This window comes from Podarcis erhardii (genome assembly GCF_964252035.2).
Source record: "Podarcis erhardii genome assembly, chromosome: 3".
Lineage (NCBI taxonomy): Eukaryota > Metazoa > Chordata > Lepidosauria > Squamata > Lacertidae > Podarcis > Podarcis erhardii.
The window spans coordinates 84,206,733-84,223,517 of record NC_138507.1 but is presented as its reverse complement, the minus strand read 5'-3'; the positions used below and the strand labels follow the sequence as shown (position 1 = coordinate 84,223,517).

Genomic DNA, 16,785 nt, shown 5'->3' with positions numbered 1-16,785 from the left:
AAAATAGCAGAAATTTAAAGGTCTGAATTGTATATTAAAAACCCATGACAAATAATGAAACAATCAATATTACTGAGGCTTAGTTCTGGTCTGGACACCATGACAAACTGTGGTTTATTGTGACAGGAGTGAGTCTGGGGCTCAAGTACCCCCCCACACTCCTTTTTTTTGTTTAGTCTGAACCTAGCAGATTGTGGCTAATCTTCACTATGGTTTGTCTGAAGCAATCCAACTTCAGATCATAGTTCTTCTTTCAACTAGCCATAGTTCTTTCAACTAGCCTTCTTCTTTCAACTAGCCATAGTTAAGATTAACAACAGTTTAGAGTTTGGATGTAATAATAAACTGCAGTTAATCAAAATGGGAGCAAAAGTACTATTTATTTGATTATACTTTTAAGTGTTGTCAACCACATTCAGTCAATAGGAAGGGCCATAGCTCAGTGGCAGAGCTCAAGTTAAAATCCCACCATCTCTAGGAAAGATACCTATCTGAAACCTTGGAGAGCCACTGCTAGTCAGTGTACATGATGGACAGATGCCCTATGTTTGTTCCTAATTATCATCACCCCTTACTGCATCAGACCTAATTTCCTTTTTCTTTCATTTAGCCCATCTTACCTTCACATGTTTGGCCATCTCTAGAAATAGTAAAACCCTGCTCACAAACGCACTGGAAAGAGCCCAATGTATTCAGGCATTGCCCATGAGGTAAACAGAGATTGGATGCTGCACATTCATTGATATCTGCAGGGGACAGAGAAACAGCAACCAAAGATGCATCATTTTATTAGAAGGCTACATATATATTTATAAGGAACTCTAACAAAGAAAGTTGTGCTAGTGGACAAGAGAACTCTAACCTGAATTAAAGGCTGACCTGTACCCCAAAGGTGAAAATTCATCTGAATGGGGGATAAAAATCTCCCACCTGAATACAGAAAGCTCGCGGCTGCCCATCTTACAACCCATACCATTAGTGAGAATCGATATGCCTACCTTGGTAGCCAGTAGGGAGCTATAGATATCAACATGGAGAGTAGACTGTAGGAACTTTTTAATCATGGTATTTTTATGGTTTTCAGCGATTCACTTAAAGAAAGCTTATGTGGCTGGCAAGTAAGAATCCATGCCTTATGGACATTTCCCCAAATGCAGATATGGTAAGGTACAACAGCGTACTTCTTATCCTTCTAGCTCACTGTGATATTATAATATTTCTATAGCCAAGCTGTATGGTGTAATGGTTACAGTGTTGGACTATGACCTGGGAAGCCAGGGTTCAAAACCCCACTCAGCCAGGAATCACACTGGGTCAGCTTGGGCCAGTCGCCATCTCTTAGACTAACATATCTCACAGGGTTGCTTTGAGGACGAAATGCACACCACCTTGAGCTCCTTGGAAGACAAAGGTGTATAAATGTAATAATAATGATAATGATGATGATAATATAATACCTTGACAACCCCTGGAGGGTAGCAGCTGGAAGCCATCTGGGCAAGTGCACTCATAAGAACCTTTGGTATTAATGCAGTTCCCTCCACGGCAAATATCGCTGTCTTCTTGGCATTCATCAATATCTGAAATGAATACAAGCAGCAATCAAACCACTTCAGAAGAGATTATGCTAACAACAGCACAATAATATGTCACTGAAATATCTACTGCTGGCAGAGGCTAGGGTATGGTACTGGCATTGTTTTAATGATCTGGAAACTGCTTTGTGACCACTGTGGTGGGAAAAAGCAGTATATAAATATAGTAAATAAATAAAGCCGGAAGGTTTTATCCTATCCTGCTGAAATATGACATATTTAAAATTCCTTGCATATAAAAACCTACACCTATTTGTCTGCATTTGGCAGCCTTTAACAGCCTCAGAAGGAGATATTACAAATTAATATTACTCTCAATAATTAAAATTGTTATGACTGCTTGCTGATTTCTCAATTGTAAAAAGAAACCCTTAAGGCAGTTTGTGTGAAAAATTCATAGAAAATTTGACTGAATTCCTCATGTAGACAATGGAACTTACCTTCACAATGGTCTTTTGTAGGTGTCAGCTGGTAGCCTTGGCCACAAATGCATCTGTACGATCCAGCGATGTTTCTGCATTGACCATTTGTGCAAAGCTGCTGCCGTTCACATTCATCTACATCTGCAAATTATAAGACAGTGTTTAGCTTCAGAAAATGCATACTCTGCCCCGCAAAGCTATTTAAAAATGGTTTAAAATACATTCAAGGTCTTGCATTTTCAGAGTCCATGAAGATCTAGATTATTGGGTCAAAATTAAGATTTAGTGTGTGTTATCAGTAAATTCTATAATACTACTGTTCTTCAGGGTAAATTGTCTTCTCTGGTTTCAATTGCATATTTCTTAGCAATGCCAAGTTCCTGTTGGGACAAATGGCCTGATGGAGCTAGCAGTTTCAATGAAGCAGAAAGGCTTTGTGGGTTTTTTATCCAGACCAGCTCCAATGGTATCCAGTTGCTGTTCATTCAAAGCTTGCAATGTTCTTTCCCATTCTCACAATTTAAGGATAGTCAGCCCATGCCAACATCTGGATTTCAGCAGCAAAATGCATTGCAAATTTACAACCAGAAAAGCACATGTTGCTGTAGGATGGTGCTGCTGAATCAACAAGCAGAACAGTCTGGTGTAAGTTCATAGTGAACTATTCATCCAGCACAGTCCATGATAAGAAAAGGAAACTTATATTTCGAGTGCCACCTCAAATTAGCCTCAGGCAGCCTTTGCATGACAACTAAATTTTCCAAGGGCTAGATTCTCATTGGGTAATATCAGTGTCTTTAAAACTAATTTTCAATTACTACAAGTCAGGAGTATGAAATGAGACAACAGGTTAAAATTGGGGCATTTGATATCCCAGAGTGGCTGGTGCAACCAAGCCAGATGGCCTGGGTATAAATAACAAAATCATCATCATCATCATCTCATTTGAGATTAATTTTCAAAGCAGCCCATGGTTCTGTCTCCTTTGTTAACTTTTTTTCCCCCCAGATTGTGCCAAATTTAATCACAAAGTGGTTACATTTCACCAGTTTTCACTCTGCCCTGTGAAGACTTTCCACTCTCCTTTCATATTTTTATCTTTAGGGCTCCTTCAAATAGAGGGAAGGGTTCATCTTTTTGCCTCTTGTGCTTTTAAAACAGTACACAAAAAGACTCTCCTATGGCATCTGATCTTATGAATTTCTCCCAAGATTTCAGAACACCAGGGAGGAGAATGCACAGGTGTTCAAGTAGCTCTAGCCCTACCTTTATGTTTACTTTTCTGAAGTGGTATGAAGAAGATTCCACCAACACACTGAGTGAGGAATACAATGCCTGTGCTTTGAATGCCCATGATGAATAAGTCTATTTCACCTCTCTTGGCAAACATTAGGCATGTTATATTTAAATAACAAAGGTATTAATCAATTCCTACCTTCACACTGATCTCTGGCAGGGGACAGTTGATAACCTTGGCTACAAAGACATCTGAAAGAGCCTTCCAAGTTTTCACACTGGCCATTTGTGCAGAGACTGCTATATTGACATTCATTTATATCTGTGGATAACAAAGATTGGATTTAGACAAGACGCTATCGCTTACAATATTAATTAAGGATGCTTGAGGTGTTTCAACAAAATTGGCTAACAAGCTTTTATTAACTTTCTTTAATGGTTTTCTCAGTAATGGCCAAACTAGATGACATGTTAGCTCCGTATCTGTGTCGTTACGTTCAAATTGCCAGTCCAGATCCTAATGTCCTGTTAGGGGTTTTTGACCCTTTGTCTTCACTAGAGCTCCAGTCTAATTTACCTTCTACTCCACACCAGCAATTTGCATACAAAAAGTTATCAGTTCCACAAATAGGAGGTTTTATTCCAGGCAGTGGTGTAGCGTGGGTTGCCGGCACCCAGGGCAACGCAGAGGGGTGGGAAGTGGACAGAGTACACATGCACATTGAACTGCCTAACAGTGTCCCCATCACCCAGGAGATCGCAACCTCAGAGTTACGAAAAGAAGAATCATTCTGTCATCTGGACAGGCCACTTCCTGGTTCACACGGAGAACCCATTTGCAACAGAGCCCAGTGACAGAAGCACACAGCTATATTGAGGCAGCACCAGGTGTTGAAATTTTGCATCCCTAAGAATTTTGTGCCCAGGGCAACTGCCCCTGTGCCCTCCCCATGCTACGCCACTGATTCTAGGGGTGGGGAACCTCCAGACTGGGAACCAAAAGCAACCCTCTAGTTTCTCCCCAGGCCACAACCCTCACTAGCCCTGCTTCTCATCTCAGGAATTCCCCCCTGGTTATAATCTGTCCTTAAGCTGTGATAATATCTCTTGCTTGTCTAGATGGAGAATAGAGGTGTGTGTGTGTAGAATTCAATAGGACTTACTCCCAGGTAAGTGGGTTTGGAATTGAAACCCTAATCTGCTTTCTACTATGAATCTGAAAAACCACTGGAACTCATCATTTATTATTATTCTTTTCACATGGACATTCACTTAAGAGTTATGTTTCAGCAGAAACACAAAGAGATAGGTAATTTTCTAAATAAATATGCACTTAATGAAATAAAGCGCTGCAATTTTTAAAAGGGCTTATTTATGGTTTGGTGGCAAGAGTTATTAATGCAGCCTAGGACACAAAGAACAAAATATCAACAGCATGTGCTAAACAGTGAGTGACGGAAATAAGATAACTTTCTTATGAACTGTGAAATCAAACTAGTGAGACAGGCTGCAATCCTTACCCCACTAACCTGGGAGTAAGCCACACTGAATTAAATGGGAATTACTTCTAATTAGATATGGTTAGAATTGCAGCCATAGAAGGCTTAGTGATGGTCCATTAGCCATTTAATTAACTTTGTCTTTAAGGTGCCATAAGACACTTCTTTGTTTTTGCTACAAAAGACTAACAAGGCTACCCCTTTGGAAATTCATTAATTTTGAAAGGGGAACACACAGTTAAGGTAGCAGGTATTGATGACTGAGATACCGTATTTTTCCATGTATAAGATGACCTTTTTTTCTGAATATATTTTTTTGTGATAAATTGAGGGTCGTCTTAAACATGGGCTAATATGCTAAGTAAGCAAGGGCTGGTGCTGCAGCAGTAGCAGGGAAATGTCAGAGAGGAAGCCGCTTACCCGCTCTTCCCGGCTTAGGAAGAGTATTTGGTGAGTGCCAGTATGCAGTGTATTGTGGCACCAGTTCAATCAGCCAGAGCGGGGGATTGTCGAAAAGCTGCTTAACAGCTCAGCGAACTTACAGAAGAAGCTCAACAACTGTTGAGGGCTCCCCAAAATAGGGGCCGTCTTATACATGGGGTCATGTTATACATGGAAAAATATGGTATGTATTCAAGTCATGTTTGTACACCTCTAGCTTAGTGTGTTGTCTGTACCTGGGCTCAAGGTTTGTTTCTCTCTGTGGCACTCATGCATTTGCACTCAGCCATGGTTTGGCTTGTGCTGGAGGAGACTCTTGAGAGTCCCATGGACTGCAAGAAGATCAAACCTATCCATTCTTAAGGAAATCGGCCCTGAGTGCTCACTGGAAGGACAGATCGTGAAGCTGAGGCTCCAATACTTTGTCCACCTCAAGAGAAGTCTCCCTGGAAAAAACCCTGATGTTGGGAAAGATGGAGAGCACAAGGAGAAGGGGACGTCAGAGGACGAGATGGTTGGATAGTGTTCTTGAAGCTACGAACATGAGTCTGACCAAACTGCGGGAGGCAGTGGAAGACAGGAGTGCCTGGCGTGCTCTGGTCCATGGGGTCATGAAGAGTCAGACACGACTAAATGACTAAACAACAACAACAACATGGTTTGGCTTAGCACGGTGTGCGAAGAAGTCAGGATAATGGAAGCCAATATTAAACCATGGCTATTCTAGCTTGTTTGAAAGCCCTTAACCATAGTTTTCCAGTTCAGGTGTAACAAGAAGCGACTTCTTGGCTTGCTTCCCCAGCAGTGCAAAGGGAGAACCAAAGTGTCTGTGTGCAAGTGCATGAGGCTTCCACATTTCTTGGCTAGTTAAACTAAGATTTGATCATCCTAATGCAGCCATTATGTCTATCCCTGTTAAGACCTAATCATGGCTTGCAAGAAAACCCTCCAAGAAATGCATCAGAATCACATGGAGAGCAGTGGTACACATTATGGGGCTGGCGCAGAGAAAACACCATATGGAGGCCATTCTAAGCAGCCTCTGCATCACAGACATAATGTGCAGATCAGCCACAGGAGTTTCCAAGATTAGAGTGAAGACTAGCAGGAAGAACATTAAGTTATACTGGGTATAAAACTCCCATGTGTGCAAGGCCCAACTAGTTTCTGGGGTTTGACCATCTACTATCCCAGACATTTAAGTTTTTATCTACAAAAAGAAGGCTTTTAGAGAAGAAAAAAAAAAAAGGTTTATAAAGGAGGAAAGTAAGTAGATATGTGGGAGGGCAGACAGATAATGGAAGTCTGTCTGCTTAAAGTCATAGGAAATGCTGAGTAAGCTCCTCAGAATTTGCCAGCAAGCATTAACACAATAAGACTGTATCAAGACATACCTATCTGCTCTGCCTGTCATTTTAAAGTGTCCCTTTTGCTTTGAACATTGAAAGCAGACAGCACAGGATAAGATGCCAAGAGCCAGAGCCAATGTAAGCAATGACAAAAAAACCCTCCTAGCCTAGACACTGAAAAGCCATGCACCAGGATTCCAGACAACACAGGAAAATATAATTTCTTGTAGTTGGATTTTTTTCAGAGAAGTTAACTTCAGAAATGCATGGGCTGGCCTATTCAATGATACACATTGTAGGCAAAACAGATGAAAGTAAGCTAAACATTTTTTCAATTTAAAATAAAGTGAATTTTGACAACTACCTCATTTTCAGTTGTGTGAGTGGACTGAAAGAGCATGGCCAAGCCCTTATACTCTGTTCTTATACTCTGATGTATATTTCACTGTGTTTGAGCTTAAGGTTGAGCTGTGCAGAGCCTGAAGTGAAATATGAAGTGTAGAAATGCTTGAATGTGCTTTCCTCACATAAAAAGGAATTACTCTCTGCATTCAGTTTACTCTTGAATGATGCCAAAGCTAGATGTTTTCAGAGCCCCAGGTTACCTCCTCCTTTCTGTAAAGTGAAGCAAGATGAATGCCTGGTTTGCTGAAACTGCACACCAAGGAAGTTGAGCAGGGAAACTCAGAACATGGCAGCATCATATCACATGTTGACCCATGACAGGGCCTTCTCAAAGATGGTTCTGTGTTTGTGGAATGCCCTCCCTGGTGAGGTGCATCTCTCCCCCTCATAACTGATTTTTGGGATAAATTTAAAAAACATCCCTGTTTAACAAGGCATTTGATTCCTGAGAGGTACTGCTCCTGGCAAGCTTGAAATTAGCAAATGTGAGTGCATGCAATTAATTTAAATGTTATAAATGTTTTTAGATGGTTTTAATTGTTTAAAAATATCATTTTAAATTGTATTGTTTTAACACTTTGATATTTGCTGCTCTGGGCTCCTTTGGAAGGAAGGACAGCAGAGAAATTTAAGAAATAAATAAAATGTCTTGTTGTGGCAGGTAATTTCATTATCACGAGAGAGGAGGAGATACTGGGCTGCTGGTTTTAGCAGCAGCCATATACTTCCAGTGAAATCTAGTTGTGATGTGAGTCACAGTCACTCTAATTATTCTTTATCTATCAAATAATAAGTCTACATATCATAGTTGCCAAGGGAAGTTAACATCCTTGCCCAAGAACACGACACTGAAAAAAACTGGAATAACTGCAACAATATTTGCAATAGAAAACATTTTCAACAAGGCATTTACCATAGCATTTCCCGTTCCAGCCTCTGAATCCATCTCTGCAAGGTACACATTGGTAAGAACCAGGACTGTTAATGCACTCTGCATCTGAACAAGTGTGTGGAATTGTGCATTCATCAATATCTTTAAAAAGAAAACAAATGAAGTTTAAGATTTTAATAATCCATAAAGAGCAAGGGAATCTTAATGCTATAATAGAATTTGGGATGGTATATTTTGAGCATTGGGTGCTACTGTCCTTAAGATTCAGATCTGAATGGAACCACTGAAGTACATGATGTGCTAGAATGCTGTGCTTGGTTAAATGATGCCTAAGGTTAAATCTCCATTCACCTATGATGCTTACTAGGTGCTCTTAGGCAAGTCCCTGTCTCTTAGCTTAACATACTGTTATGGGTTAAGGGGGCTGCTTGTGCGTAAATGGTTGAGCTCTCAACTCATGCAATCAGTTTCTAAACTCTCCCAGTCCGCGGAGCCATGGGTGCATGGCTACCTCAATCGCTGGCAGAATCCGTCAGTGGGCGTTTCCGGAATTTGCGCCAACACAAGAGTTCCTTAACGGAAACTCTCCTTCTGGATTCTCTGCGTGACAGTTTCCTACGCGGAGTAGGCGTCCCCAGCGGAGGTCCTGAAACCTCTCCGCTGTTCTCACTGGAAGTATCTTGGAGCCATCCCTCCGACTGAGTTTCTGTGGGAACTCTCTCTCTCCCCCTGCTGGTTCCTTCCTCAGCATCCGAGGCTCTCCTACCCTCCTTGAGCCCTTCCACCACCTGACTCTCCGATGGCAGTTCCCTGACACATACATTACAGAAGAGCTTTCCAAACTGTGTGTCTTGACACATTAATTTGTCGGCTGCAGTGTGTAGGTGTGCTGTGCAAACACCCCCTGTTCTCCTCCCGGCGTTGGAAAGGGGCTAGTTTAACCTCTGGTTTGCGGGCAAAACTGAATTACTGTGTCACAAAATTATGCATGTCTAAAAAGCGTGTCACCAACATGAAAAGTTTGGAAAGCTACCTTACAGGTAGTTGTAAAATTAAAAACACTGCTATGAACTCCTTGGAAAGGAGGGCAAGAGGTAAAAAAATCGGGAAATAAACACCTGATATATTTCAACTAATGATTAGACATATTTTTAAATTATCTTGATAACGTAGGCAAAGATCCTAAGCTTATTTATTTGGAAACATGTTCCATTGGGTAAACGGGTTTTGTTTTGAAGCTAAAATCTAAACATTTAAAACCACCTTATCACAACAAATTTAATACTTATATAAGCAACCACAGAGTTAAGGATATGACAGTTTTTGGGTCTTGAAGGATACCTGGTATACAGATTTTATTTTTTTAAATAAAGCCAACGAAAACATAGATGTATAATAAATTATCAATGTGAAAAGTAAAACATGTGTCTGGAATAAGCTATATAAAAATGCATACAAATCTAAAATTATGAATGGTGCCCTGCAGCTATCTTACACAGCTTCTTGAAATGTAATCTAAACTATCCACATAGTTTGCTGTAGTAATGAACATAAAGGAAATATGGAACATTCCTTTCCTTTTCTTCCACTGTATCAAATAGCTGTATCTTGACAGGTGAATATCCTTATCTGACTTATCAGAAATTTCCTACTTGCAAAGGAAGAATCAACAATTTCATTCTCTCTTCCTCATCTCCACTTAATGTGAAGATCATTTGGGACCAAGGGACTGATTACACATGGCATGTATTTGCATACAACATAAAGTTAGAGCCCTAGATACTGCCTGAAGACTTTGGGCTTACAGCCTCATGACCTGTTATGCTTGCAATAGGTAGAACAAACTCCAAACAATGCTAACTGAGGGAAAAGGGAGACAGGACTCAAGGGGAAGACAAGACAGTCTGCCTTTCTGCAGTTGACACTTCAGGCTCCATTTGCCCAAAGTCTCATATAGTTGTGAAAAGGAGGTAGGAAGGAGACTGGATCAGCTCTTGAGAGTGGAGCTATTTCCCAGGATTGTAGGCTAACCCAACAAAACTAAAGGTGCCTAATATGGGTGACCACTTCCCATCAGCCTCTTCTCACAAGGAGAATGGATTGTTACCCATCAGGCATAGCCTTGACTTCAGTGGTACCAAGGGGACATTACAGCTGGCAAATCTAGCCACTCTCCTTGAGATTCTTCTAGGAAACCACCGGCTCCACTCTGATGCTATTGGTGGATTATTATTATCAACTGTTTTATTGATCTTGTCTTTCAATCAAGCCATGGCCTGTTTGATCCCATTTATTCGGGACTCTGATTCTTTCTTCCTTTCACTGCAAATTCTGTTGTGAAAAATATGCATAATTTTCACACCCTTGACACCTATGAGCACCAAATTGTGAAATCTATATCCAAAGCTGTCTTTTGATTTTTTAAAAATGAACATAAACCCAGTAATTTTTATACTAGCAAAAGCTGGAGCTGAGAGACTGCAGAAGAATATGCTAGCTTAAAAAAGGCATATTCTGATTGAAGGTGACAGGTATGAAAACAGGGTACAAAGACACTGATGATTAAGTAGGAGTAACTGAATATCATTTTAATTTATGAATGAATTTATGTTGATTTTTATTTTTTAACTCAAGGGGATATTCAGGCCAAAACCTAACTTCATATGTGTTGTAAGTTAGACGTGCTGGGACGTTTTGTTCTATAAAACGGTGGATTTTTGCCAATTTTTTATTCCAAACCACAAGTGGATTCCTTTGTAACAAGTGAAGAGATGAACTTCATTGTCAATGGCAATTTTCATAAATAATTTCAATAGAACAAATTTACAGATAAAGTAGATAGTGAGGTTTCCAACTTTAATTTTAATAATTTCCAATTTTAAAATTGAAGCTCTTATGCTTACCCCGCCCCCATTTTTTAGGAAGGGAGCTTTCTATCGCTGAAGTTTAGCAACAGTGTTGGTTTGCTGTCCATGCTGATTTTGCCAGGTCATTTGGAACAGTGGCACACAGTATGGGAACTAGCACTATCCTCATCTGGTTTATTAATCACAGGAGTGTCACTGAGGAGTCACTAGCAGGCAAGCTGATACTAGCAGACCCTTGTCTGTAAATACCCACTTTTAAGAAAAAGCAGCTCCACGTTTTATGCTGCAGTCATATTTACCACAGTTGTTCCTGAAGCAAATATGTGAACAGTGAATTATTATTACTAAATGATCATGACAACAACAAGACCACCAACCTTCAACAGGAATTCCCAGGGTAGTGAACAATTTATAATAAAACAGAGAATAAAATGTCAACAACTATACCAAATAACATTTATCCTGAACAACAACATTGTAACTAACAAGCAGCAGCAGCAGTACAGAACATAACCATAAAGCGATAGCACAACCATCTCTTTAACCTCTGATGTCTAGGCAGAACGAACAGCTGGCGATGAAAAGGCTCCAATGAAGGGAACAGAAATATCCAATGGGAAGAAATTCCCATGATATATCTATATCTTTAAAGTCTTGACACATGTACACAGGTGTTTACGGATGCATGCCAGACACTGTATGTTTGCTGTGAAGAAACCCTGGTTTACCCATTGGAAACACAATTTATATGTAAAGATGAAGAGAGACAGTAGAGCTCAATGAAAGGATGGGGTAAGTTATGGATTCTTGCATCATCTGTCCTGAGTCTACCATGTTAGTGTCCTCAAATGCATAAGCATTGCTCTCTATGGCACAACTTTCTCGGGTGGCTTTTCTAAAGGAATTAAGGAAACTAATAATAATGTCTGCGGAAGATTATTCCAACATTTCAGAGTGACAACATACCTTCACACTGGCCTCTCCTGTTCATACGGAATCCAGTGTCACAAGCACATATGTATGAACCAATGGTATTTATACAGCGTCCTTCCCCACAGGTGTGAGATCCAGAACATTCATCAACATCTAGAAACCAAAATGAATACAAAAGTTAAATATGTACTGTAAATACACTAGTCTTCCTTTTCTTTTTAAGAATACACACATTTACAGAGGATGAAAGTCAACATCATTCTAATATGATTGTTCAATCAGTGCAAGCATTCCTAGTTGCCAGCTGCAATTATCGCCTTTCTCTTCCCCTTGCACACTATTCTAAGGGTGCTCCCAACATTAGTGGAATCCTTGAACAAGTTTCTGTTAGTGCACTGGGTTAGCTGAATCTGCCCAGAATTCTTATTCTTAGGGCCATGTAAATTGTTAATTTTATCACTCCCAAGACTGGCTGCTTACTTACATAAATAGACTATTAGCTGTGGAGCTCACGGATCTTAGTTGCAACTACAACCTGTAATGTCAATATTCTTGCTTTAGTAATTGCAGGTGTTACTAGGACTGATGTCCATGAGTTTATTTGCTTACTAATATTTACTGTCCTTCAGTCATGCCCTGATCATGACTGAGGGCCATTTGTCCAGCCACCTTCCAGCAGAGACTTTGTATTTGGGTGCCCTGCTACAATACCTCTAAGAATGCTCTATGGAACATTGGAAGCCGCAATGTGCAAGGTACAAAAAATGGAAAAGGGAGGAAACCACCAAAGAGGAATTCAAACAAATAGCCAGCACGTGTAGACACAAAGTCAGAAAAGCTAAAGCAAAGAATTAACTCAGGCTTCCTAGAGAGGTTAAAAGCAACAAAAAAGGCTTTTATGGGTATGTTCGTAGCAAAAGGAAGAACAAAGAAACAGTGGGGTCACTCAGAGGAGAAGATGGTGAAATGCAAACAGGGGACACAGAAAGGGCTGAACTCCTCAATGCCTTCTTTGCCTCAGTCTTCTCCGATAAAGAAAACAATGCCCGACCTGTAGAATTTGGAGCAAATGATTCAGCAGAGGAAACACAGCCCAGAATAACTAAGGAGATAGTACAAGAATACTTGGCTAGTTTAGATGTATTCAAGTCTCCAGGGCCAGATGAACTGCATCCAAGAGTATTAAAAGAACTGGCAGATGTGATCTCAGAACCACTGGCAGTCATCTTTGAGAATTCCTGGAGAACAGGCGAAGTCCCGGCAGACTGGAGGAGGGCAAATGTTGTCCCTATTTTCAAAAAGGGGAAAAGAGAGGACCCAAATAATTACCGCCCAGTCAGTCTGACATCAATACCAGGGAAGATTCTGAAGCAGATCATTAAGCAAACAGTCTGTGAGCACCTAGAAAGGAATGCTGTGATCACCAATAGTCAGCATAGATTTCTGAAAAATAAGTCATGTCAGACTAACCTGACCTCGTTTTTTGACAGAATTACAAGCCTGGTAGATGAAGGGAACGCAGTGGATGTAGCCTACCTTGATTTCAGCAAGGCATTTGACAAGGTGCCCCATGATATTCTTGTAAAGAAGCTGGTAAAATGCAGACTTGACTACGCTACCACTCAGTGGATTTGTAACTGGCTGACTGACCGAACCCAAAGGGTGCTCATCAATGGTTCCTCTTCATCCTGGAGAAGAGTGACTAGTGGGGTGCCACAGGGTTCTGTCTTGGGCCCAGTCTTATTCAACATCTTTATCAATGACTTGGATGATGGACTCAAGGGCATCCTGATCAAATTTGCAGATGACACCAAACTGGGAGGGGTGGCTAACACCCCAGAGGACAGGATCACACTTCAAAACGACCTTGACAGATTAGAGAACTGGGCCAAAACAAACAAGATGAATTTTAACAGGGAGAAATGTAAAGTATTGCACTTGGGCAAAAAAAAATGAGAGGCACAAATACAAGATGGGTGACACCTGGCTTGAGAGCAGTACATGTGAAAAGGATCTAGGAGTCTTGGTTGACCACAAACTTGACATGAGCCAACAGTGTGACGCGGCAGCTAAAAAAGCCAATGCAATTCTGGGCTGCATCAATAGGAGTATAGCATCTAGATCAAGGGAAGTAATAGTGCCACTGTATTCTGCTCTGGTCAGACCTCACCTGGAGTACTGTGTCCAGTTCTGGGCACCACAGTTCAAGAAGGACACTGACAAACTGGAACGTGTCCAGAGGAGGGCAACCAAAATGGTCAAAGGCCTGGAAACGATGCCTTATGAGGAACGGCTAAGGGAGCTGGGCATGTTTAGCCTGGAGAAGAGGAGGTTAAGGGGTGATATGATAGCCATGTTCAAATATATAAAAGGATGTCACATAGAGGAGGGAGAAAGGTTGTTTTCTGCTGCTCCAGAGAAGCGGACACGGAGCAATGGATCCAAACTACAAGAAAGAAGATTCCACCTAAACATTAGGAAGAACTTCCTGACAGTAAGAGCTGTTTGACAGTGGAATTTGCTGCCAAGGAGTGTGGTGGAGTCTCCTTCTTTGGAGGTCTTTAAGCAGAGGCTTGACAACCATATGTCAGGAGTGTTCTGATGGTGTTTCCTGCTTGGCAGGGGGTTGGACTCGATGGCCCTTGTGGTCTCTTCCAACTCTATGATTCTATGTACCAAGTGAAACTACTAGCTCAGTACTGTCTACAGCAGGATAGGCAACATGGCAGCCTCAGATGTTGCTGGACTACAAATCCCATCATCCCCAACCATCAGCCATAATATAAACTAAACTCTGATGGCTGGTTGCCATGGTTTGAAAAGCAGGAGGCCTTACAGTCGGCCTGTACACTGAGTTCCTGAACAGCAGCCATAGACTGCTACCCATTTAATCTGTGGATACAAACTTGATAAAATTTCTCCATGTAAGTGTATCTCCAGGAACAGTCACAGCAAATCACACAAACAATGCCATAAATGTTCAAAATGGTCCTACGTTAACATCTGATAACCTTTTTTAGTGTCACTTAGAAATGGTATTCACATTTGAGAGGGGCCAATTACAGAGCTGTTTTGGTTGCTAATGATCTATGTGAAATCTATTCTCGTGCATGGGAGAGAGAGAAAAAACCTATCCTCTAAACATATTTTACGACTTTAGCTCTTACAGCAACATTATATTTTCAAGGAAGTATAACTGCACAAATAAATAATTTTAGGAAGACAGAATGAGTAATGACTTGCCCTCTGTAATGGTGGTCAATTTTTATTAAGAAATAGTCTATGAACAAAAAGAGCAACCTAAGCATTAAGCACCCAGTCCAGTGCTTGTGTAAATCAATGTAAGTAGTTTTCCAATGACCTTAACGGATTTCAAACTCCAACTCTTAGCTATTAGCCCCAAGTATTAAGAGCTTGTTTCATAAAGCACAGTAGTTACCAACACAGTCTGTTCCTTGTTCACTGGCCATGAACCCTGCCTGGCAAATGCATAGGAAGCTTCCTTCTGTATTTTCACAACGCCCAAGGGAGCAGAGATGGGGAGCCTGAGTACATTCATTAATATCTGTTAAAGAAATAAAAACGAAGATTGAAAAAGTAGTACTCTGTCATGACCATCACTTCACTTCGCCCAATATACACAAGACACTAAAATGAAAGACAGACTCTATTAGTACAGACACATTTGTTTCCACGGAGGTGAACAATAAAGATTTGGTATAAAATTCTGATTCAAAAAGCAGACTTATTGGCTTAAAGTTTCAGAGTATTACTTTATACCAACTTTCAGAGTATTACTTTTCCTTGAAGGAAGGAACTATACTTACTTGTAATAAGTGATCTTTCAGAGAGAACTTATGCATTTATGTATATGGGAGTCAAATACTATATTTTGGAACCTCTCAGAACCAGGGCTAGTGAAAGGCGCTCCTTCTCTTTACAAGCAATATAAAGAAGCCTAGCAGACATTCAGTTCCTTGCAATACCTATCATAAAATTTCATGCACTCCTGTTAGGATTCCAAAGCACGGTCTACGAGGAGGCAAAATATAAAGACTCCTTGAAGCACCTCAGTTTTCTTAATTTACAAGTGCCATCCTTTGTGCATGCAGGATAATTTAGAACAAGTTGTGTGCCAAGATACATTTAGGTAGTGTACAGTTTGGGGATGGGGACCATGTGACTTCTGGGCTGCATCAACAGAAGTATAATGTCCTGATCAAGGCAAGTAATAGTACCACTCTATGCTGCCTTGGTCAGATGACATCTGAAGTACAGTGTCCTGTTTGGGGTGTCACAATTTAATAAGGATATTGACAAGTGCAGAAGGAGGAGACCAAGGTGATCAAGAGTCTGGAAAATAAGCCTTATGAGGAGCAGTTGAGGGAGCTGGGTACGTTTAGCTTTGACAGTGAGAAGAGCCATCTTCAAATATCTCAAGGGCTGTCACATAGAAGAGGATGCGAGCTTGTTTTCTCCTGCTCTAGAGGCTAGGACCCAAATCAATAGCTTCAAGTTACAAGAAAGGAGATTACTGTCAGAAAGAAGAACTTTCTGACAGTAAGATCTGTTCAACAGTGGAATGGTCTCTCTCAGGAAGTGTGCACTTGTCGACTCTTCTTCCTTGGAGGTTTTTAAGCAGAGGTTGGATGGCACCTGTCACATATACTTTAGTTAAGATCCCCGCATCACAGGGGGTTGGACTAAATGACCCTTGGGGTCCCTTCCAACTCTACAATTCTATGATTTTATGTTTCTGGACTCCCATCAGCTCCAGTCAGTGTGGCCAGTTGTCAGGGATGATGGCAGTTGTAGTCCAACAACCTCTGAAGGGCCCCGTTTCCTCATACCTGGTACAAAAGAGCTGCAAAGTTCTATGAGAACAGCAGAGGTTGGATGGCACCTGTCACATATACTTTAGTTAAGATCCCCACATCACAGGGGGTTGGACTAAATGACCCTTGGGGTCCCTTCCAACTCTACAATTCTATGATTTTATGTTTCTGGACTCCCATCAGCTCCAGTCAGTGTGGCCAGTTGTCAGGGATGATGGCAGTTGTAGTCCAACAACCTCTGAAGGGCCCCGTTTCCTCATACCTGGTACAAAAGAGCTGCAAAGTTCTATGAGAACAAGGGAGATCTTTTA

The 16,785-nt window shown here is 40.9% G+C and overlaps 1 protein-coding gene across 13 annotated transcripts in view; it reads right to left on the bottom strand.

The window, feature by feature from the left end:
- The window catches only part of LTBP1 (latent transforming growth factor beta binding protein 1), a 193,433-nt gene that overhangs the window by 46,178 nt on the left and 130,470 nt on the right, over window positions 1-16,785 (bottom strand). For all 13 annotated transcript variants that reach the window (XM_081856552.1, XM_081856557.1, XM_081856558.1 and 10 more), the window contains 7 exons: window positions 15,079-15,204; window positions 11,673-11,792; window positions 7,861-7,980; window positions 3,453-3,575; window positions 2,036-2,158; window positions 1,458-1,580; window positions 621-746 (listed from right to left, as the gene is read on the bottom strand). In XM_081856552.1, coding sequence (XP_081712678.1) covers window positions 621-746; window positions 1,458-1,580; window positions 2,036-2,158; window positions 3,453-3,575; window positions 7,861-7,980; window positions 11,673-11,792; window positions 15,079-15,204 — 861 coding nt within the window. The remainder of the gene's footprint in view (window positions 1-620; window positions 747-1,457; window positions 1,581-2,035; window positions 2,159-3,452; window positions 3,576-7,860; window positions 7,981-11,672; window positions 11,793-15,078; window positions 15,205-16,785) is intronic.